At 44.1% G+C, this 24,172-nt stretch overlaps 1 protein-coding gene across 1 annotated transcript in view; it reads left to right on the forward strand.

The window, feature by feature from the left end:
- The first annotated feature begins 781 nt into the window (after window positions 1-781).
- SYTL4 (synaptotagmin like 4) overlaps window positions 782-24,172 on the forward strand; it is a 39,119-nt gene continuing 15,728 nt past the window's right edge. Inside the window, exons 1-12 of the mRNA XM_036740146.1 lie at window positions 782-891; window positions 1,197-1,412; window positions 1,552-1,661; window positions 4,919-5,021; window positions 8,271-8,375; window positions 8,982-9,087; window positions 9,733-9,823; window positions 9,914-10,017; window positions 12,680-12,778; window positions 22,701-22,879; window positions 23,182-23,284; window positions 23,851-24,012. Coding sequence (XP_036596041.1) covers window positions 782-891; window positions 1,197-1,412; window positions 1,552-1,661; window positions 4,919-5,021; window positions 8,271-8,375; window positions 8,982-9,087; window positions 9,733-9,823; window positions 9,914-10,017; window positions 12,680-12,778; window positions 22,701-22,879; window positions 23,182-23,284; window positions 23,851-24,012 — 1,488 coding nt within the window. The remainder of the gene's footprint in view (window positions 892-1,196; window positions 1,413-1,551; window positions 1,662-4,918; window positions 5,022-8,270; window positions 8,376-8,981; window positions 9,088-9,732; window positions 9,824-9,913; window positions 10,018-12,679; window positions 12,779-22,700; window positions 22,880-23,181; window positions 23,285-23,850; window positions 24,013-24,172) is intronic.

Here is a 24,172-nt window from a genome sequence, read left to right on the forward strand (position 1 = left end):
CATGGGCATAGCATGTATTTAATGTTTGTATCCTTTAAAAGTATATAAATAGTAGTAATTGATGATTAGTTAATGTTTATGATTGCTATTTTAATAACAGTTTATTTCTGGTAGAGGAAGCCTCATTGAACAAAATTATCATTAAATGTTCTTTGACTATTATTTGTGCCTGGGCAAAGCTTAGCTCATTGGCCAACACAACCACAAGCCAGACCTTTGGCTCACCTGGGGCCAATCACATAAACTGTAGGCTCAGTGCCTTTAGATGAAATCTACTCGTCTAAAATGGTCGTCTCATGAACACAGTCCTGTTAAGTGACAAGGCATCATAGGTATCAGTTAAAAACCATGTGGCTTAGTGATTTGAATTTGGAGCTAAGAGCTAAGCAAACAACTCTTGAAATGTTATAATGTTTGCTGAGTGTGAGGCCCTCCTTTTTGGGGCGGTCCACTTGGCCCCAGTTTTCTCTCAAGATGCTGAGGTGGGTTTGTCAAGTGTAAGGAGGGGATTACTCTGGGAGAGGTTTGGGGTTTTTGCTGACTAGTGGAGTGATCTTAGAATGACTGTCCCCTCTGTTCCCAGGCCAGAGTTCAGGTGCTGATGGCTTGAGTGGTGAGCCTTCCTAGGGAGCCATCCACTCGACCGGGGCAAGGGACCTGTTGGAAGGCTCTGGTGCTGTCGACCAGGTGTTTGATATGAGTCCTTGTCCTCCTTCAGGCAGCTCTGCTTGTTTGGATACTTTTTAAGCATAAAAGATCTGAGGATAAAGTGAACTGAGTCATGTCGGAGGCGGTTGATCTCTCCTTTCTCTCTGAGACAGAGAGGGACTTGATCTTGAAAGTTCTTCAGCGGGACGAGGAGCTCCGAAAAGCCGAAGAGAAGCGGATCAGGTGAGAGTATCAAGAGAGGCCTGGCCTGCCAAGATTTGGCATTTTTGCTTGTGTTTCTTGCTTGAAACTTTAGAGAGATCTTGTCATAGCTGCATGACTGCTATGTGTCTACTGCATGTTTGCCACGTGTGTCTTCCCCAGGGCTTCAAGTTGGCTCTGTGTTGTGGTGAACTTCGTAAAAAGCAAAGGGCCTCACTCTCTTTTCACATCACTACCCCGAAAAAAAAAATCAGCACCAGTCAAAAATCCTGCTCAACCCACTGAGATCCTGACTCCAGGTGAACAACTCTCTCTGGTCTGAGCAGGAGACTAAAGAATGAGCTGCTGGAGATCCGGAGGAAAGGGGCCAAGCGGGGCAGCCAGCGGTATGGTGAGCGGACTTGTGCCCGGTGCCAGCAGAGCCTGGGGAGAATATACCCCAAAACCAACACTTGCCGAGGCTGTAATCACCTGGTGTGTCGGGACTGCCGCACCCCTGGCGCCCATGGCACCTGGAGGTGCAAGGTGTGCGTCAAGGAAGCGTGAGTGTTGTTCCAGAACCAGGGGGAGGAGTGAGCAGAGAGGGAAGTGAGGCCTTGCATGTGGCGAAAATGTCAGCCTGCATGCCTGCCTGAAAAAAATGCCTTTAGCCAAATATCAATTCCTCTTCTTCCCTCCCAGAGAGCTGAAGAAGACAACCGGTGACTGGTTTTACGATCAGAAAGTGAATCGCTTTGCTAACCATCTGGCCAGCGACTTAGTGAGGATGTCACTGCGCAAGAAGCCAACAGGTACTGCATTTCTAGGGAGACTGCATCCTAGCCAAGTGGGTCCTGGGGTATCCAGGTTCACTTTGGCTTTTGCCCTATTTGTAGGAAATAGGGGGCTTTGTTCTACTGCCAGCTGTTCATTTATTCAGCAGTGTCTTGAGCATTTATACTAGGGGACTTCAAAAGACAAATTGATACCCAAACACCTCAAAACCTCAGTTTCTCAACTTAGTAATTTCCCATGACCTACTCTTCCTCCAGCCACCTCAGCTACGGGGGGAGATGGTCACACCCTTGATCTTACTACAACCCACCAAGGCACCACCTCCAAGTTTAAGAACTCTGAAATTCCCTTATCTGATCACAATCTATTATCATTCTTCCTCTCCCTCTGCCTTGCAACCCCAAAGCTTGTTTTTCATCCATACAATGACCCTGGGTCCCTCAACCCCTCAGTACTTTCCCAGGCAATCACCCTTCCTCATTTTGACCTTTTGGTAAACCAGTTCAGGTCTAGATTACTCTCTTTTCTTGAGTCCCTTGCCCCCTTAGACTATCTCTATCCTTTCCCTGCCAAGACCGCCACTCCCACCAAGACTCAGCCTTGATCACTCCCATCATCTTCTACTTTCTCTTCTCAACACATGCTGACTGAGTCCACTACAAATTTATGTTGTGTAATCTCAACTGGGCCCTCATTGCTGCAGTGTGCTCCTTTTATACCTTCTTAATGAACTATCCCACTCACCGCAACAGCTCTTCCAAATCTTCCCATGGCTCACCTTCTCCTCTCCTCTCAGCTAAGAATCTTGCCTCTAATTTTACTGAAAACTTTGAGACCATTCGCCAAGAGCTCCCTCCTCCTCTGTCCTCTCCTCTCCACTCCTCCTCTGTCCTCTCCTCTCCGCTCCTCCTCTGTCCTCTCCTCTCCGCTCCTCCTCTGTCCTCTCCTCTCCGCTCCTCCTCTGTCCTCTCCTCTCCGCTCCTCCTCTCTCCTCTCCTCTCCGCTCCTCCTCTCTCCTCTCCTCCTCTCTCCTCATCATTCCATATCACTCAGATGCCTTCTGTCACTATTTCTCCTCTCCACCCCCATCTCACATAATGATGTGGCCCTTCTCCTTGCTAAAGCAAAGTTCGTCTATATGTGTACGAAAGCTCATTCCATCCTATCTTCTCCAGGAGATTGAATCTTCCATCTCTTACTTATCTTTGATCTCTCCTTGTCTCTGGCTGCTTCCCTATGGACTATAATCATACCCATGTCTGTTCCATCCTAAAAACTCTCACTTGATCCATCCATCCCTGTTAGCTATCAGCCCATCTCTTTCCTCCCTTTTGTGGCCAAACTCCATGAGAAGGCTGTCTGCCTTCAGTACCTCCACTTCCTTTCCTCTTGCTTTCTTCTTAACTCTCTGAAGTCTGGCTTCTGACCTCATCATTCAACCTTAACTGCTCTTTCCAAAGTTCCCAATGATCTCTTCGTTGCCAAATCCAATGGCCTTTTCTCAGTCCTCATCCTTCTTGACCTTCCGGCAGCCTTTGACACTGGTGATCACCCTCTTTCATACTCTCTTCTTTCTAGGTTTTCATGACACCACTCTCTCCTGGTTCTCTTCCTACCTATTTATCTGCTCCTTCTCAGTCTCCTTTGCTGGATCTTCATCCAAGTCACCCTGTTAACTGCGAGTGTCCCTCTGGGCTCTGTCCTTGGCCCTCTTCTCTTCTTCCTCTAGACTATTTCACTAAGTAATCTCATCAGCTCCCATGGATTCAATGACCATCTCTGTGCTGATGATTCTCAGACCTATTTATTCAGCCCTAACATCTCTGCTGACCTCCAGCTTAGCATCTCCAACTGTCTGTTGAATATCATGCACTGGATGTCCCGTAGATGTCTTAAACTTAACATGTCCCAAACTGAACTCATATCATCCGTCTTCCTAACTGTTGAGGGCATCAGCGTCATCCCAGTCACTCAGGGTCACAATCCAGGAGTCATCTTTCCTCCCACTGCCTCATTTCTCCCACTCCTTGGCTACAATCTGTTGATCCATGAGATTGTTAGCTCCTTGAGGGAAGGAACTGTCTTTTGCCTCTTTTTATATCATTTAGCACAGAGTCTGACACATAGTAGGAACTTCATAAATGTTTATTGAGAAATGGTGGATTTTACCTTCATGATCTCTCTCACATATATCCTCTTCCTTCCTCTGACATTACCACCACCCTGGTGCAGGCCCTCATCGTTTCATGCCTGGACTAGTACCGTAGCCTGCTCTGGGAGATCCTTCTGCCTCAAGCCTCTCTCCATGCCAGTCTACCCTCCACTCAGCTGTCAAAGTGATCTTCTTAAAGCGCAGATCTGACCGTATCACCATCCTCCTCAATAGACCTTAGTGGCCCCTTGTCTCCTCCAGGATCAAATACAAAATGCTCTGCTTGGCACTCAAAGCCCGGCCTTGCACATTTCCATTCTTCTTACACCTTCCATTGTCCTCCCTGGCCATTGCCATGTGCTCTTCAATCCAGTGTGACACTTCACCTTTTCAATGGATGTCCCTCGTGTCTGGAATGTTCCTCCTTTCATCTCTGCCTCCTGGCTTCTTCCGAGTCCTTGCTAACATACTGCCTTCTACAAGAAGCTCTTTCTAATCCCCTTTCATGCTAGCATCTTCCTTTTGTTGACTATTTCCAATTTTCCCTGCCTGGATCTTGTTTGTATATAGTTGTTTGTGTGTTGTCTCCCCCATTAGACTGTGAGTTCCTTGAGAGCCAAGAGCAAAGGTTTTTGCCTTTCTTTATATCCCCAGAGCTTAACGCAGTGCCTAGCACATGGGCACTTGATAGATGTTTATTGACTGACTGAGCATCTACTATGTGTCAGGCATTGTGCTAGGTACTAGGGATACATGGCTAAAGGAGGTTTCCAGGGAGACATTGTAAGAACCAGAAAGGTGGTTGAAATGGAATGGGACCACCTGCATGTAGCCTACATTTAGAACCAGAAAGGTGGTTGAAATGGAATGGGACCACCTGCATGTAGCCTACATTTAGAACCAGAAAGGACTTGAGAGGTAATCTAGTTCTAGATGGGGAAGCCAAGGCCCAGGGAGGTTGACTTGCCCAAATCCACATATCTAGTAAATGATGGGGCCAAGGTTCGACCCTTGATTCTCTCTCTCAAAGCCAGTGTTTGTCCCACCCCATGCTTTTTAGGATTAATTCTTCCTCTTCTCTTCTCCCCCTTGACCCTTCCCATTTTGGAATGACCTTTGAAGCTGGTAAAAGAGACACTGTGGGACAGTCTCTTCTCCAGCAGTCTCAACTCAGTGAGGCCCGGACTGGAATGAGGAGCAGCCAGGAGCCACTCAAGGAGTTCAGGTAATAAATACCCAGGTCATTTCCAGCGTGCTGCAGAGCATTTTGGATTTTTCAGACAGGTTCTTATTTATCACTTGAGATGCTCAACAGCCTCGTGCAGTAGATCCAAGTGTCCACAAAAGTGCAGTGCTGTTACTCGCCTCGGGTTATGCAGCTAGGTAATGGAGAAATGGGGCTAGAACCTGAGTCTCTTGATCATTTAGTTCTGGCAAAGTGATTGATAATTGGTGACTTCCTGTCTCACCTTTCGTCTTCCCCCCAACCCCTCAAATTGATAAGAAATGGGCCAGTAAAGTAATGAAAACAACATGGAGAAGAAGCCATCGGATTCCCTCAAAGGAATTCTACAGAACAAAAAGCCCCCAAGATTCCATTGCAGGCTCTTAGCTGTGTGTTCAGCCTTTCTGGCTTGTTGCCTGAGCTTGCCAGGCTGATGCTTGGAGTTCCACTCCACCTGATTGGCACAGTTGTTTGTAATTTCATAGGGTCATAGATTCAGAAGCAGAGGGCCCTGAGAGACCTTCAAGTCCAACCCCTGCATTTTAGAATTGAGGAAATTGCCATTAAGGGTCAAGCCACTCATTTTACAAGGTCCCAAAGTGGCACACAGCTAGTAAGCATCTGAGATGGAAGGGGAACCTGGATCTTCCCAACTTCAAGTTCCCCATGTCACATTGTCTCCCTGGGCAGGACTTAACTTCCCCTGCCCTGCTGATCTCCAGAAAGCAGGCAGCTGGAGGGAGGGGAAAGAAGCTTTGACAAGCTGTCAAAGAAAATGGATTGATGCTATGTTCAGTGTTATAGGCCCAAGCTTCCCAGAGCCACTTGTTATGACTAGGATTATTCCAAATCCAGGCATTCTTCTCCTTGAGAGAAAAGTGTCTAAACTGGCAGAATCCCCTCATGCCCTCAGGCATGTCTTCCCCACAAAAAAATTTTGAAGTCACATTTATAGGAATCTTGAACAAGGAAGCCATGGTGAGATATTGTGATAAAACCTACTTAAACAATGAGGTGGGGCATGTAACAGTTCCCATCTTGCTTCATCAAACAGAGCAGTTGCCATTTGATCTATTGGCCACACCCTTGGATAATCATTTCCCTAAAACCCCTCATTCCCTCTATGAGCTCTCCATTCAAGGGTTCTCCTTTCCTCCCCCAACCTGGTCACTGGTGACCTGAAATAATCTAAAGGACCTCCTCCTTCTGATCAATAACTTCATACGGCCAGGAAATGAGGAGAAGGGGGACTGTTCTGTGACAAGCCATTATTCCAATTCCCTCTGGCCACTGGGGAAAAAGATGATATTCATAGAGCAGAGGTTCTTGGCCTGGGGTCCATGAACTTATTTTTTAAATATTTTGATAACTGTATTTCAATATAATTGGTTTCCACCATAATCTATATATTCTATTTTATTCATTTAAAACCACAGTTTTGGGCAAGGATCTATAGGCTTCCCCAATCTTCTGCCCCAAGGGGTCCAAGAAAAACCCTTAGGTTCAGTGGATCCATCAAAGTCCCCTTGCCCAGCCACCACCTATTGGAGAGAGGGGGGCAGGACATGCTTTGGGGATAGATAGTCATTGAAAGACTAATAAGGTTTCTCTTTCAGATTATTTCAGAGGCTGCAGACTAGGATCATCTCCAAATGCTTTCTTAATATTTCTAAAAGAGGGTGGGAGTGGGTTGGTCTGGGGTTCTGTCTGCTCCCACAAAGCATGTTCCCAGAGCCCAGGTTAGGAAGCCTTGGTCTAGATGATTTCGGAAGCCCCTTCCAGGCTGAGCTTTGGTGACCCTGGTTCCTTTATGGCTACTATGTTGGGCTCCTTGCGGCCCTCCCTCTCATGCATCTTTCCCTTCATGCCCCTTCCTGGCATGCTTAGAGGGATAAGGAGGGCAGTGAAGGACTTCACTGGGGTCCTCCCTGGCTTTGGATGACCTGAGAACAAGGGCCAGAATGACTCCTGCTGATCTGAGCCTGACGAATACGTTTGACCTGGGCCACCCTTAGCACTTGCAGTAACACTCTAGAAAGCTTTCATCCACAGCTGGGTTCCTGCAGAACACAACAGATGGCCCTTTTCTCTTCAGCTTGGAAACAAAATCAAACTTAGAGCTGGCAAGGAACTAGGAAGTCATTGAACCCCTTCTCTGTCTAGCCCAGTCTCCTCATTTAACATCTGAGGAAAGTGTGGCCCATAGAGGCAGTGACTTACTCCAGGTCACATAGGACTAAGTGGCAGAGCCAGAATTTGAACCCAGGTCTATTTGATTCCAGGTCCAACACACTAGCCATATACTTCCTCTCTGAGAATCCATAGAATTATAGAATCATACAATGTTAATTATCCGGAGAGCAACTTTGAGCTAGGGGCAACTAGATGGCTCAGTGGATAGAGCATCAGCCTGAAGTCAGGAAGACTCATTTTTCTGAGTTCAAATCTGGCCTCAGGCGAGTACTAGCTGTTTGACCCTGGGCAAGTCACTTAACCTCTATTTACCTTAATCCATCAGAGAAGGAAATGGCAAGCTGCTTCAGTATCTTTGCCAAGTATTGGCTTGGTATGGTCTACGGGATCATGAAGAGTTATCCTTGACTGGACAACAACAAGGCTGCCTCCTTAATTTTGCAGAAGAACAGACTGAGGTCCTCAGAAGTTAAATGATTTGCTCAAGCTTATCCAGGTAGCTCAGGGTCAAGATGGTTCCAGCAACTGGGTCTCCATATTCTCAGTTCAGTACTTTTTCCACTGCACCATGCAGACAGTTGGACCTTTTTCCTTTCATAGGAGAGGAGAAAACAAGTGGTTCAACGGTACCACAGTAGACCCAAGATGAAGGCCTTTGCCCATTATTGGCTACAAGGCAAATTACCCTCTACTGCTGGCTGCTGCTGCCCCTTGTACCTGGGAATTCAGTTACATCGCATCTAGGATTGGAGAATTTTTCCACACCTGAAACATGCCATTAAAAGGTCCTTGTTTAGTGATAGTTATGAAACCTCTTCCCCCCCATAAGGGAATCTGAGATGGTAGAAGAAGGAATAGAGAGTTTGTTCTAGTCTCACCTGTCCCTTCCTCCTCCCTGCCGCCTCCCCCCCACGGTAAGGATTCAGGAGAGATGATAAGTGACTTGCCTTTCAGTCCATCAGCCCGTGCCAGTCATCATGATGAAAGGGGAGATCTCACCTGGGGTAGCTGGATTCCTGCTGAGTACTCATTTGTTTTGGATTTTTCCCCCTGTAGCTTGTCATTTGATGCTTCAGAGCCCAGAGATGGAAAGGATTCTCTGGAGCCCAAGAGCACGAGCATGGACAGTAGCCAAGTGGATGCTGTAGGCGACACTTGGAGGTGAGAGCACTGCCTCCCTCCTCTGAACGTGCACATGTGCGTGCATGCACACGCACATCCACGCCTGCTCATAGACACATGTACACACAGGCAGATGTGCGCGCGCGCGCGCACACACACACACACACGGAGCATCCTCTCAATCCCAGCATTAGGATGCAGTGCAGGCTTCTTATTCCTTTAGTGAGCCAACCTCCCTTGCTAGACCTGTCCTGAAATCTTTGACTGCTGGATAATTTGCTTTGGCCCTTCTGGTAGTGTTTCTTCTCAGTAAGTGGGCTCAGAACCCAGGGCGCCTCGAGTGTGTTGGCTTTTGGAGACTGGACTGCTTGAGGAGTTTGTGCTGAGCCCAAGAGTGAGCAGCCCAGCCGCCCCTCAGGAATGATGCCTGTGTATGTGTGTTTGTGTACTGGCGGGGAGGCTGCTTATTTAGAAATTAACCTTCTGCATTCCTTTACCTGCAATATAGTTTGAAGCCCTGGGTCTGGGTCTGCTTATACCCCTGGCTCCAGGCCAGCGACTGTAGATTTTCCGGTGCTATGTTTCCTCTTGAGGTTGGCTGGGCTTTGCTTCTAACATGTGTATCTGTCTGTCTGTCTCCTGGAGAAACCCTCTGGAGAAAGTTGGAACATTGCAAGAAAGCAAGAGAAGCTCTGAGGGCCCAGAGTGCAGCACTTCTCTGGCCATGACCAATAAGGCTGAAGCAGACGATGTAAGTCGGGGTGTGACTCTGATAAACCTGGGGGAACCTCCATGCTTCCACTGAGAGAAAATGCACAGGTTTTTCTTCTAGTTTAAAGCTGTATGTGTGTGCGTGCACATGCGTGTTTCCGAAGCGTGTTCATACTTTGGTTCATGGTTCAGTCCAAAGCCGTTTGGTGGAAATGATGCTACCCCTATATTATTGATCTCTACTTCTAAAGTTCTATATGTGACAATTGCTATCAGAACATTATTCAACTTCTTTTTGTCTTAATAAGGGTTTGAATCAACTTGAATAAACATACGGAATTGGTTTCTATATCGTGGGGGTGAGCTGACAAAGAGAGTTTATTCAAGTGGGAGGTTCATGTGCTGGCTTTGAGCATCTTGCCTCCCTCCCAAACTGCAGTCCTCCTTTTAAAAAAGATTTTTGTTTTGTTAAATATTTCCCAATTCCATTTAAATTTTTTTTACATTCATTTAAAAATTTTGGATTTCCAAATTCTCTTCTTCCCTCCCCTTTCCTGGCCCTTGAGAAATTAAGAAATATGGTATCGATTATAGATGTAAGGTAATGCAAAACATGTTTCCATACTGGTCATATAGCTGTATCCCTTCTTCCATAAACTCAGTGCCTCCTCCCCCTCCTTCCTAGGAAGTACAGCCTTTGGGGCAGAGCTTGGGATCTACAGATGAGACTGAAATGATATTCAAGAAGAATCCCAGGAGAGCCCTGAGGCCTTCAGGTAGCTCTCCTCCTCTTTCTCAGCCACAAGGGAGCAGCTTGGAGCACAGTAGGGCTCTTTTTAAATTTAGACTCTTGATCTCTTCTTCAGAGTATACTAAGTCTGTTATGGATCTTCGCCCAGGGGACTTAAACCCTGGCAGTGGCTCCTTGGGAGACAGAAGCAGGTCGGTCCCAGGCCTCATCGCGGACATGGTAAGGGCCCTTCTGCAGTAGGTCTGACAACTATATGACATTTTTGTTCTTGTTCTTGTTGCTGTTCAGTCATTTCAATCGTGTCTGACTCTCTGACCCCATTGGGGTTTTCTTGGCAAAGATACTGGAGTGGTTTGCCATTTCCTTCTCCAGCTCATTTGACACATGAGGAAACTGAGGCAAACAGAATGAAGTGACTTGCCCAGGGTCACCCAGCTAGAAAGGGTCTGAGACCAGATTTGAATTCAGGAAGATGAGTTTTCCTGACTCCAGATCCAGCGCTGCATATCCACTGTGCCACCTTGCTGCCTGTGTATTATAAAATAGTCATCATCAAAACTCTTTGGTACTGTTTAAAAAATTCAATTAGTTTAGCTAAAACAGGCCTGGAAGCCATAGAACATGGTGGCCCAGTATTCAATATACCCAAGAAGATGTTAATTAATTGTCGGAATAACTAGGAAAACATTTGGTAGAAATTAAATTTACACCAGAGTCTCACTATATACAGCACAGTAAACGTCAGTCGTATGTGCATATGTGAACGTAAAAGGTCACAGCGCATCTGCAAAAATTGGGGAGAACGGAGGAAGTACCATGGCTGTGGAGAGAATGGTTTATTTTTATTTTTTCTACTTAGTAGTATTTCATTTTTTCCAATTACATGTAAAGATAGTTTTCAACATTCACTTTTCCAAGACTTTGAGTCCCAAATGTTTTTTTCTCCCCTCCTCCCCTCCCTAGACGGCAAGCAATCTGACATAGGCTATACATGTACAGTCATATTAAATGTATTTTACGGAGAGAATTATTAACAAAATAACAGTTTGTCATGACAGACAAAATTGGCAAGTTCAGTTGAATGAAATTTTAAAAGCTTTTGCATGAATAAAATCACTCCAGGTAAAATGTGAAGAGAAATCATAATGTGGAGGGAAAATGTACATGAAACATGCTTGTTTAAAGTTTCAGATTTAAGCTATCTAGGGAGTTCATGAAAATCTCTGACTTGAGGCAATTTCCCGATAACAATGGCAGACAAATTATGATGAAAGTCTCCAGAAGTTTTGCAAAATGTCTGCAACCTTGGAAAATGCAAATTAAAACAGCTCTTAGATTGCAACTCATACACAGCAAATGAGCAGAAATGACAAAGACAAAATATTATTGGATAAGCTGTGGGAAAGCAGGCACGCAGATGCAATTCAACAAACATTTATTAAGTTCCTATAGTAAACTATGTGCCAAGCTTGGTGGTGGGTGCTGGGAATGTAAAAACAAAAACCTGACCTCAAGTTTTATTGAGGCCTCTGATCATCAAGTCAGTCATTTCCAGATCTGTGCTCCTCAACCCACTAAGTCTTTAAACTTAAACTGCCATTTTTCTCATAATACCTCATAATCATTGTGTCTCACAACACAATGATGTTCCATTATATTACAGTACCAACAGTCCATTCCGCCATTCCCCAATTGATGGGCACCCACTTGGTTTCCAGTTTTTTACTCCTGCTGGGTGACATTTGGGCTTTTGTTTTGTATGTGGAGTTGACCTTTAGCGATTAGTACTGGGTGAGCTCACAGTTCTCACATTTCCCAGACTTATTAATCCTCGATGAAAGGCAAAACCCAGCTCTCTGTTCTTGCAAATCCCCGAAGTCCAGTTGCCAATTCACATGTGCGAGACTGCTTCGTGTATTTCTGAGACAGCGGAGGCAAAACCAGTTCCTAATTCCTAACACCGCACCTGCACTAATCTCACAATGAATCATACATCATCTCAAATATTATTCTCATTTTGTATTCGAACATCTTGTCTCCTGCTTAGTACCACCTGTTTTGGGGGTTCCTTTTGAACCAACCACCTGTCCACCCACCTCCAGCTCCCTGACCTTTTCTGACTTCCTAGGCAACAGTAATCTTCACCTTTTCTGAGCTTGGGGACAGCATGGTCTTCAGCACTCAACCTCAACCTCGATTCTGTATCATAATTCAGTAGAAAGAACACTAGGTTCAAATCCCGTCTCTTTTGTAAGACATTTCACCTTTCTGGGCCTCAGCTTCATCATGTGTAAAATGAGGGAAAGGTGGACTAGATGATCTCTAGATTACTTTCCAGCTCCAAGTCTATGATTATGTGAATTATATTACACTCTGTGTGTGTGTGTTTGTATGTATGTGGTCTTGTCTCTCTGATACCTCAAATACATCTTAGTTGGTTGAAATATCACCAGTCGGAGGAAGAGATTTTCCCCCCCAAACTTTCTTGTTTTACTGATGCCTTTCATTTTGACAATCATGATCACTTGGTGTATGGCACCCTTGTATGACAAAGAGAAAGAGTTAAGCAAAGCTGACTGGTCTGGTGATCATGTCTGAGGGCAACATTCTGCACCCCCAGTTTCCTCCATCTTTAAGGAAAACAGAGAGTTGTGGTTAGAAGGAAGAGATTTCTAGCTCATAGGCACATCTGGTGTATTGACTTTGTGTCCTTCTGCTCCGAAGCCTGGAGAGCAGCTCTGGAGAGGTGACCTCTTTGGTAACCTGTGATGTAGGTGAAGTGGGTAGATATGAATGTCACAGCTTTGAGACGAACTTGGCCACTGATATTCCAGAACCATTCCATTGTCCCAGAGCCTGACAGACCTCTTTATACTTCCAGGAGGAGGAGGAGGAAGAGGAAGAAGAAGACATCGATAGCCTGGTAGAGATCCATCGGCAGAAAACAGCCAGAAGCAGTCTACGTAGTGGTTCTTCCTTGGTGAGTCAGGTTGGTTTCGTAAGTGTACTCCAGAGAGGGAGAGATCTCCTTCCTAAGACTGAGGAGAGATCTGGGGGGACCAACCCTGTTCTGTGGAAAGGAAGGCAAATGCACAGGCTCACTGATACTTGGGGCCACATTTCAGAAAGAGAGGAAGGAGGGTGACAGGTTGGTCAAGGGTCTCAAGGTCACAATGAGAAGAATTGGTTGGACTCAGAGATGGCTTTGGGTCAAGGGGAGATAGATAATGGTAGCTGTGGTCAAAGACTGAAGGGGGCTTAGACTTGTCTACTTGGCCCCAGAGGGCAGAGCTAGGACCAAGAGATGAAGGCAGCAGAGAGGCAAAGGCAGGCTCGATACCAGGAGTGGCATGGTCTGCTTTTGGAGTGGAGGGGCTTGTTCCTCCTGGGAGGTCTGAATGCTAAATGCCTACTTTTCAGGGATCTTGTGCAGGGAGTTTCCTGGTCAAGTTTGGATTGGATGATGTGGCCCCCGAAGCCATTGCTCAAGGGATTCTGGGACTTTAGCTTTAGCGGCTTGGGACAGGCCTAGACAAGTTCTTGACCTTTGTGACTGTGCCCCTGGGTGAGGATGAAAGGGAGCCTCTTACCTTAAGTAATTGGGGCTGGGACCATTTTGTATGAAAGCCTTGAAAGCATTAACCAAATTCTCCCTTCTGGCACGAGGCAAAAAAAAAAAAACCCAAAAAGAGAGATAACAGTTCATTAGAGCCAGCTCATAATTCCCCATGCTTTGGGAGGGGGCTTGAAGTGTTCTGGTAAGATCAGTTGGCCTAGAAAGGACAGAAGAAAAAGGAGTTAAGCAAGGACTTGATCCCCAAGATAAGGAGGGTGATAAGAAAACCCTGAGCTTGTCCTTGGGAGATTCGTGCCATCTGGCTCAGCTGACTATATCTTTGGGGATCAGAAGAACTGGCCAGTGGGAGAGGGCCCAGAGGATTGGAGAAAGGACCACTGCCAATGTGAAAGCACTCGGTGACTGCTAGCTATTAATAATAATGATATCACTAGTAATAAATGTTCTGATTTCCCAAAAAGAAAGAGAAGAGTCTGCAAACTATATGCCAGGGCACCTGACTGTGATTCCTGGCACTTAATCTCTCTCAGCCTCAGTTTCCTCATCCATAAAATGGAGGCAGTAATAGTATCTACCATGTCAAGACAGTGCTCTGCAAACCTTAAAAACCAGATAAACGCCAACTCCTACTATTATTATTATTAGGCCAGGAGGCGCCAAACTTTTGGGACGATGTGCTCCATACCAAAAAAATTGGAGTGTGTCTACATAATGTGTGTATATTTACTTCTTTATGGATTATACATATGCTATTGTGTTCCTAACTGTGCACACTCTAAAACTTATGCAAAACTAGAAATTAAAAAGCTAAAATATGTGATCTCAGGGTCAACAGAAGTTTATTGAGTAGAAGGGCGACATGGTCGGACCTGTGCTTGAGGAAAAATTGCTTTGGCAGTGGTATGAAACATGTCCTGGAATGGGGAAGCCAAATCTGAGCCAATACCCTTGCTCATTTTCTCTCCTAAGATTAAATAGTAGAGTTTATGGGGCAGAGGGTACCACCAGGAGAGGGAAGACTAAAGACAGGACTGGCAGCCTGGGTGGCCTTCAGCTACTTGCTGTGGGCCCAGAATACTAACTTGTTCCCATCTGTCCCCTCTCTCTGTCTCTTTCTTATAGTCTTCCTCATTTTTTACTTCTTTTTTTTTTTGGATGGGGGAAGGCAGGGCAATTGGGGTTAAGTGACTTGCCCAAGGTCACACAGCTAGTAAGTGTGTCAAGTGTCTGAGGCCAGATTTGAGCTCAGATCCTCCTGACTCCAGGGCCAGTGCTATAGTCATTGTGCCACCTAGCTGCCCCCACTTTTTATTTCTTAACCATAATTCATATACATGGTGAATATATCAAAGTTCACACACACCTTGTGGTGTGGTGATGAGGTTGTTGAGCACCTACTATGTATCAGGCTTCTAATCATACTCTTGGCTAACTCTTTTTCTCTTTACTACTGATCGCACATCCTTTATTTTATGTATACTTAGACATACACCATTCTGTATCCACAGTCTCCCTTCTCTCCAACAAAAGGAAGGAGGTGCATTTCTTCAGCTTTCCTCCAAGGCCAAGCTAGGCATCATAGTTATCCAGTGTTCAGCTTTGTTTTAGAGCTCTTTCCATTTGTGGTATAAAATTTTATCTTGGTATGAATAATTTTCCTAGTTCTGCTTACTTCTCTTTGCATCAGTTGAAACGAGTCTTCTCTGACTTCTTCACAGTTGTTTCTTACAGCATGACAACCCCAATCAATAGACATTCACTTCCACATTCATTCAGTGTTTATTTGAATATTTTGCTGTATATGAAATCTTTCATCTTTCATCTTTCTGTTTTTGACTTCCTTGGTAACATATGGCCAGTGTGGGATCTCTGGGTCAAAGGGAACAAATGGTTTAGTGACTTCTTAAAAGCATAATGCCAAAATGTTTTACAGAATAGTTAGCTCAATCAATTTATACAGTGCCTTTCAGCAGTGTATTAGTGTACTGAATCCCCACCAGTGTTGACTATTTCAATCTTTTGTGATGTTTGCCATATTTATACGTGTGCAGTAAAACCTCAGAATTATTTTTTAATGTTTACTTTTCTTGTTAGTAATTTGGAACAGTCTTTTTTTAAAATTAAGATTTTTTTATTTTTAGTTTACAATACTCGGCTCTACATAATTTTGAATTCCAGATTTTCTCCCCCCCCCTTCCCCTCCCTTCCCAAAATGGCATGGAATCCTCTATATCTTCTACATATATAGTCAAGTTGTAAAGAAGAATTATGACCAATGGAATGAATCAGGAGAAAAATGAAACGAAACAAAACAAAAAAAAAAAAAAACAAAAGCAAAAGAGGAAAAAAAACAAAAGAAAAAAAAAGGAGAGCAAATAGTTTGCCTCAATCTGCATTCAGACTCCACAGTTCTTTCTTTGGATGTAGATAACTCTCTCCATCATGAGTCCTTTGGAGTTGTCTTTGCACTTTGTATTGCTGAGAAGAGCCAAGTCTATCAAAGTTAGTCATCGGAGAATCAATATATCTGTGGTTGTGTATAATGTTCTCCTGGTTCTGCCCCGCTCACTCAGCATTATATCATGTACATTTTTCCAGGTTATTATGAAGTCCATATCTTCCCCATTTCTTATAGCACAATAGTATTCCATTACATTCATATACCACAACTTGTTCAGCCATTCCCCAATTAATGGGCATCCCCTTGATTTCCAATTCTTTGCCACCACAAAAAGAGCTGCTATAAATATTTTTGTACATACAGTCCTTTTCCCACATGTGTGATCTCTTTGGGATACAGCCCTACAAGTGGTATTGCTCGGTCAAAGGGTATGAACATTTTTATAGCCCTTTGGGCATAGCTCCAAATTGCTCTCCAGAATGGCTGAACGGTTCACAACTCCAGCAGCAATGTAACAGTGTTTCAATTTTCCCACATCCTCTCCAGCATTTATCATTTTCCTGTTTTGTCATTTTAGCCAATCTGACAAGAGAAATGTGGTACCTAAGAGTTGTTTTGATTTGCATTTCTCTAATCAGTAGTGATTTTGAGCATTTTTTCATATGCCTATAGATAGCTTTAATTTCTTCCTCTGAAAACTGCCTGTTCATATCCTTTGACCATTTCTCAATTGGGGAATGGCTTTTATTCTTATAAATTTGACTCAGTTCTCTGTATATTTTAGAAATGAGGCCTTTATCATATCTGCCTTTTCTAAAATTCTGTTCACCTCCTTAACTTCTTTCTTGTTTATTTTGAGGTTAGATTTATCAAGTTCAGAGAGGGGGAGGCTGAGGTCCCCCATTATTATAGTTTTGCTGTCTATTTCTTCCTGTAACTCCCTTAACTTCTCCTCTAAGAATTTACATGCCATACCACTTGGTGAATATATGTTAAATAATTATATTGCTTCATTGTTTATGGTGCTTTTTAGCAGGATATAGTATCCTTCCTTATTTCTTTTAATTAGATCTATCTTTGCTTTTGCTTTGTCTGAGATTAGGATTGCTACTCCTGCTTTTTTACTTTATCTGAAGCACAATATATTCTACTCCAGCCTTTTACCTTTACCCTGTGTGTATCCCCCTGTTTCAAATGTGTTTCTTGTACACAGCATATTGTAGGATTATGGTTTTTAATTCGTTCTGCTATCTGCTTCTGTTTTGTGGGAGAGTTCATCCCATTCACATCCACAGTTATGATTACTATCTGTGTCTTTTTCTCCATCCCATTTCCTCCCGTTTATGCTTTTCTTTCTCCCTTTTCCCTTCCACTCCTCAACAGAGTTTTGCTTTGGACCACCACCTTCCTCAGTTTACCTTCCCTCTTGATTCCCCTCCCTTATCTTACCTTTTTCTCCTTGCCACTTCTTTCCTCTCTTGTGACCACCCCCCTCCCTTTTCTTTCCCCTTTCCCCTCCTACTGCCTGTAGGACAAGTTTGATTTCTATACTTATCAGGGTATGTTATTCCCTCCTTGAACCAAATTCGATGAGAGTAAAGCTCAGATACTGCTCTTCTCCCTCCCTTCTTTCCCTCTACTGCAATACGTTTTTGTGCCTCTTCATTTGGTGTAATTTACCCTTTTCTACTCCCTCCTTACCTCTTCTCCCAGTACCATCCCTTTATATCTCTTAATTATATTTTTATCGGTTATTTTATACTAACACCAATAGTCTATGAATATCCCTTTCAATTGTCATAACTATACTATTCTCAAGATTGACATATACATACATATATATAATATATAAAATGTCTGTAAAACAAAATAATCCTATATAAGGATGTAACTAATTAGCCTTATTGACTAACTAGGGTTTTCCCCCCTGTTTACCTTTTTATGTCTCTCTTGAGTTTTGTATTTGGAGACCCAATTTTCCATTGAGTTCTGGCCTTTTCATCAGGAAGGTCTGGAATTCCCTTATTTCACTGAATGTCCATCGCCTTGCCCGGAAAATTATGCTCAATTTTGCTGGGTAGTCGATCCTTGGTTGTAGTCCAAGCTCCTTTGCCTTTCAGAATATCATATTCCAGTTTCTCCTGTCATTTAATGTAGAAGCTGACAGATCCTGTGTGATCCTGACTGTAGTTCTGTGATATTCGAATTGTTTCTTTCTGGCTGCTTGCGGTGTTTTGTCCTTGACCTGGTAGTTCTGCAATTTGGCTATAATATTTCTTGGAGTTTTCAATTTGGATCTCTTTCAGGTGGTGATCGGTGGATTCTTTCAATGACAATTTTGCCATCTGGTTCTAGGACCTCTGGGCAATTTTCCTTAAGGATTTCATAGAAGATACTGTCCAGGCTCTTTTTTTCATCATAGCTTTCAGGTAGACCAATAGTTATTAGATTGTCTCTCCTTGATCTATTTTCCAGGTCAGTTGTTTTTCCACTCAGATATTTCGCATTTTCTTCTATTTTTTCATTCTTTAGACTTTGTTTGACTGATTCTTGATGTCTCATAGAGTCATTAGCTTCTACTTGCCCAATTCTAATTTTTAATATATTGTTTTCTTCCTTTAGCTTCTCTATCTCCTTTTCCATTTGGTTGATTTTACTTTTCAATGAGACATTTTCTCCATTTATATTCTGATTCTCCTTAAATATTTCACCGATTTTACTTTTTAAAGATTTGTTTTCCTCAGTGAATTTTTTTTTCCATTTTTTCTTTTACCTCCCTAATTTGGTTTTTAAAGTCCTCCTTGAGTTCTTCCAGGAATGCTTTTTGGTCTGGAGACCAGTTCACTTTCCCTTTTGAGGTTTCAGATGTGGGTATAGTGTCTGTGCTGTCTTCTTCTAAATTGGTATTTTCATCTTCCCTGTCTCCATAATATGAATCAATGGTCTTTGGCTTTTTAGTGTGTTTTTTCATGGTGTTTTTTTTCCTCCTGGATTCTAAAGTGGATCTCTGTTTCTGAGGCTCAGGGGGCTCTGTCCCAAGTTTCTTATATTGGAATCTGTGGGCCTCCTCACTCGCTTTATGGTTTTGTGAGGTGTGGGAAAGGGGTAGTCTGGCTCCTAGGAGTCTCCTCTTCCCCAGGACTGCTCTACAGGCCAGATGGTCTCAACTGTTGTCTGTGTTGTCTGCCACTTCCCCTGGCTGTGCAAAGGCACATCTGGGGTCCTGGCATTGACGTTTGTTAGCTCCACCCCCTGGGGCTCAGTTACTCTTGTTGTTCTGCTGAGGTGGGGGCTGCTGGGACACCTCTCTTCCTGCACTAGTCTCTTTCCACCACCACAGGAAGGGCCCTCTCCCCAACTTCTCTCACGTTTGAATCCCCACTTCTGGCTCCTCTGTTTCTCCTCAGGTTTTATTCTCTGTGTTTATTTAAGGGAGGGATGAGAGCCATTTTACCTGGACATCATGGCTCCCAGAAGTTCAAGAAGATGAGTTTCAAACCTTTAGACTGTGGGTTGGAAGCCTCCAGGCTAACTGCTCCCGCGGACACAGGCTCTGCACTCTGACAGACTCCAGTCCTGGGTTGAGAGGCCTGGGGTTCAATCAGGGCCATAGCTGGTACTTTCACCCTGGGCCTGTTCCTGCTCCGGTGTTTCACTCACCCAGCGACCTTCCAGACACATGCTGGCTGGATTCTTCTGCTGTTCCTGGTTGGTGCGATCTGGTGTCATTCTACATGCCTGGCGCTCCTACCCCTCTCAGTCTACTAGTGGCTTCTAACTCTCTCAAATCTGCTCAGATTCACTTTTTTAGATGTATCTGACAGAATTTTTCAGAGAGCTCCCGTAGTTCCTTCCTTTCACAGCACCATCTTGGCTCTGCCCCCCAATTTGGAACAGTCTTATGATTGTTGGTAGTTTGAAATTCTTCTTTTGAAAACTATTTCTTCATATTTTTTGCTCACTTGTCTATTGGGGAATGTTTTATGTATTTCTGTGAGTTCCCAACATATCATTGCAAGCTGACTTTCATCAGAAGTATTTGATGAAAATATTTTCACCCAATGGGCAACTGCACTGATTTTATTTGTGTAAAAGGTTTTTAGTTTTATGAAGTTGTATTTTTTCGTTTTCTCTTTTATGATCATCTCCATTCCTCCTTTGGTTAACAATTCTCCCCCTAGCCATAGTTGTGCAAGATGTCTCCTTTCATTACTTAACTTTATCATAATGTGACCTTTTATGTATGGGTCATGTGTCCATTATAACATATCACATACTGGTCTAAAGGTAATTTATGCCAAGGCACTTTCTGATTTTCAGTGATCACTTACTCAACAAGCTTACGTCCTATGTGTCAGGCAAGCATTGTGCTAGGCACTGAGGCTACAAGTGCAAAGAATGAAACAATTCCTATAGGCAAAGAGCTTAATGTTCTAATGGGAGAGCCAAAAACCCAACAAATTTGAACATTTCTATAGACAAAAAAAGAATGAGGGGACAGGAGGGAGATTGTATATGAACACATGCATCTCTATTATACACAACCTGGGCTAAAAACAAAACAGATACAATTCACCCCATTAGTTCCAAAGCTCCCCTGCTGGTTTGTGAATCCCTCTGAACTTTCTTCTGTTCTCTTCTACACATTTTTCTAAATGCTTCGTTAAATGCTAAATGCTCTTTTTTAGTGTTTAGTTGGAGTTTTTTTGATTCATTATTTGCTTCCTAGCAGTTCTTGTGGAGTCGAGAGTCCTTACTCCAGTAATTCCTCTTCTTGGTTTTTTTGACCTGTGCGCTTGCCTTGGACTTTGTTTCTGATTCTTGCCTATCTAGTCAGTTTCAGGGATGAACTTTTCTGTTTTTTGGTTGAGTCATTTTTCAGTCATGTCTGACTGTTTTTGACCCTATTTGGGATTTTCTTGACAAAGATACTGGAGTGGTTTGCCATATCCTTCTCCAGCTCATTTTACAGATGAAAAATAAGGCAAACAGGATTAAGTGACTTGCTCAGGGTCACACAGCTAGTTAAGTGTCTGAAACCAGATTTGAATTCAGGTGGATGACTTCCTGGCTGCAGGCCCAGCATTGTATCCACTGCAGCGCCACCTAGCTGCCCTATTCTATTTTTTTTTTTTTAACCAATAGCAAACGATTTTGGTAGTTACTACTATGGCATATACTTTGAAGTCTGGAAGGGGTATTCATCCCTTCGTTCCTACTTTTTTTTCCTCATTTCCCCTCTGATTCTGGACCTTTTGTTTCTCCAAATGAATTCTGTTGTTATTTTACCTAGTTCTATAATGTTGTGTTGTTGTGTTTGTCCTTTGTTCTCAAAGCAGACCATGACATTAGGGAATGATGACATGACTTTGCAGTTGACTTGGATTTGAGTGAGGGAGTGCTGATGTAATCTTGGTAGTTTGGTATAGCGTTATTTAGGTACTATCATCATTTTTATTTTGCCAACCCTGAAAGAGTATTTTGTGATTTCATTTATGTGCGTTTTTCTTGTGTCTTTTAATTTTGAACGGGCCCATTTGCTTTTTGAGAGGCAATGTGGTATAGTGGGTAGAATGCTGATCTTGGAGTTAGGAAGCCCTAGGTTCAGATCCATCTTCTGCTAGCTGTGTGACCCTGGGCAAGTGCTTCAGTCATCGTGCCTCCTTTTAGGGGCACACATCTTCTTAAAGAAATCTTATGTGTTGCATTGGGAATACAGTTCTTTGCTTGCAGTATGCTAAATCTTCTTTCTACCTTTCATGGGTCTTTTCATTACTCCCTGGGTGCCCTACAAGTTTGAGTCCTTGAAGAGAGTGTTATTTCATGATCGCCAGCCATAGAGCCTTGCCAGAAGAATACTGAGGCTAAAAAGAATCTCCCAGAGCTCAAACTCCTCTGGCCCAGCCTTTGGGAACTTATAGTGTGGAGGACACTGTGAGTTCTCATGGGCTTTGCCAAAGGTGACAAGCTCTGGCAGCTTCTACCGGACAAAAACGTACCATCTAGATGGCAGGCTGTGTCTGCTTTCTAATAACTGGTTCATCCAAGCACAGAGAAGCTCAGCAGCAATATGCTGCCACTTTGGCTGTGGTGACTCAGAAATGAAATGTTGCCTGGCATGGAACAAAAATTGAGTGGTTTGAACTTCATTTCTTCTTTCTGTCCCCGCCTCCCCCCTCTTCTGCAGCCAAGGTGGAGGTAAGTAAAGAAATGCATAGAAGCCTACCAGGAAAAGGAAAGAAATGGATAGTGGCCCACGTCATGTGCTCCATAGTTTCTACATGATGTTAAGAGATGTAAAGGTCTTCCATATGTTGAATGGACTCCCCCTAACTCCCCACTTTGTGAAAATCTACAAGGAGAACATTCACAAGAGGGAGCAAGGATGGGTAGGGATGGCAGTTCAAATTTGGATTTTACTGCTTTCTCTCTGTGAGACCTTGGACAAATCACTGAACTTCTCTGGGCCCCAGTTTCTTCATCTTTAAAAGAAGGGGATTGGATAATATGACCTTTGAGGTCTCTTTCATCTCTGAATCTAGGATGCTCTAAAAAGCAAAAGCCTAGGTCATCTACAAAGTACCTAATTGACATTTTTAAATGTTTTAAAGTGATTAAAGGAAATGCTCAATTTTAGTTCGAAGATAGTGAAAATCAAGATAGAATTTTTTTCCCATCTGAGTTCACTGATCGCCGCCCCCCCCTCCCAGAGTCTTTCTGAGGCCTTCAGGCTAAGAACCCCTGTTCCAAAGTGAGTTCCCTAGTGCACATGCACTGTTCTTTGCTCTTGACTCAGAGGGCCAATGGCAAGGCTTACTGCCAAGCTTTCTGGGCACTTCCTATGGGGTTTGTGGGACCTGTGGGAGGGCATTGAGGCTCCCCGTGCAGGAACTCCATGGCATATTTGGGCTTTATTCTTTCCAGAGCACCCTGGGCAGCATGGTGAGCATCTACAGTGAGGCTGGGGAAGTCAGTGACATCTTGATAACGGGCGAGATTGCCTTCTCCTTGAAGTATGAGCAGTCCTCCCAGACCCTGCTGGTCCATGTGAAGGAGTGCCGCCAGCTGGCATTTGCTGATGACACCAAGAAGCGCTCAAACCCGTGAGTGCTGCCCAAACCTGATGCTCTGAGAAGGCAGACAGGGTGCCTAGGGCAAGGGCAAGCCCCCACGGAGCCAGGGGCTGAGGAGGGAGAACTAAAGGATATTGAGGGGTAGAGTTCAAGGAGTGAGGGTGTCAGATGTGCTGGAGCAACCATAAGGGGACATTTCATGCTTGGAGCGTGTGTGTGTGTGTGTGTGTGTGTGTGTGTGTGTGTGTGTGTGTGAGTGAGTGTGTAGGAGTAGTAGGTAAGGGGTTTTGAGGAGACCCAGTGAAGCAATTGGCATTTGCAATGTTCTCCAGGTATGTGAAGACTTACCTCCTGCCTGACAAATCCCGACAGGGGAAGCGTAAAACCAGCATCAAACAAGGCACTACCAACCCAATGTTTGATGAGATCTTCCGAGTGAGTACCCCCACCCCTGGGGCAGATGGCATTTCGAGCTCCTATCTGCAGCATCTCCCTTGCACCTGAATGGGTCACATCAGTACCTATGCAAGCACTGAGGGAGGGCACATACCTGCCCAGCCCTTTGCCTGAGAGGGAGGGGAGAACACTTTCCAGATGCTTGGGACTGTTGGGAAGGAGAGACCGAGATGCCCCCAGGTTTCACTTGATCGGTCACTTGGGGAAATGGGCTCCTTCACTGTTCAAGGTCTGGAGGCCTCCTTCCCAAATCAGAGATAAGGAGTCAATTCTGTGCTGGGTCTTCCCTTGAGTATGTGGTAGCTGTGTGATATAGGGAGTGGGGTGGGCAATTAGGCCTTAGCACGAAGAAACTGAAAGGGTGGGCATGCGCTTGTAATTAGTAACACAGGTCTGGGCAGAAAGGAGAGACTATTCATTGGCTTTTTGGATTGGCTGGGGCTGAGGCTCCCCAGGGGTGACTAGTTCTAAAATCCTGCCCTTTGTGGACAGGGCTCCATATCTCTGCCTCCCTTGACCCTGAACATCTGTGCTGTTTTCCACAGTATGAGATCCCCAAATCCCTGCTGTCTCAGAGGGTCTTACAGTTCTCTGTCTGGCACCATGGCCGTTTGGGCCGCAATACTTTCCTGGGAGAGGCTGAGGTCAACATGAACTCCTGGAAGCTTGACAAGCCTCTTGATCAGTGGCTCCCCTTGCATGGAAAGGTATGGTTACTTCCAACTCTCGATAGCATCTTGTTTGTTTTTTAAATGAAAATTTTATTGAAACCTTTTTCTATATTATATTCATATACCACTCCCACCCCAACCATCCATCCATCCATCCTTTCCTCAGAACCAAGAGAAACAGGCAAAACCAGCTGAC

This window comes from Trichosurus vulpecula, chromosome X, assembly GCF_011100635.1.
Source record: "Trichosurus vulpecula isolate mTriVul1 chromosome X, mTriVul1.pri, whole genome shotgun sequence".
NCBI classification, from domain to species: Eukaryota; Metazoa; Chordata; class Mammalia; order Diprotodontia; family Phalangeridae; genus Trichosurus; species Trichosurus vulpecula.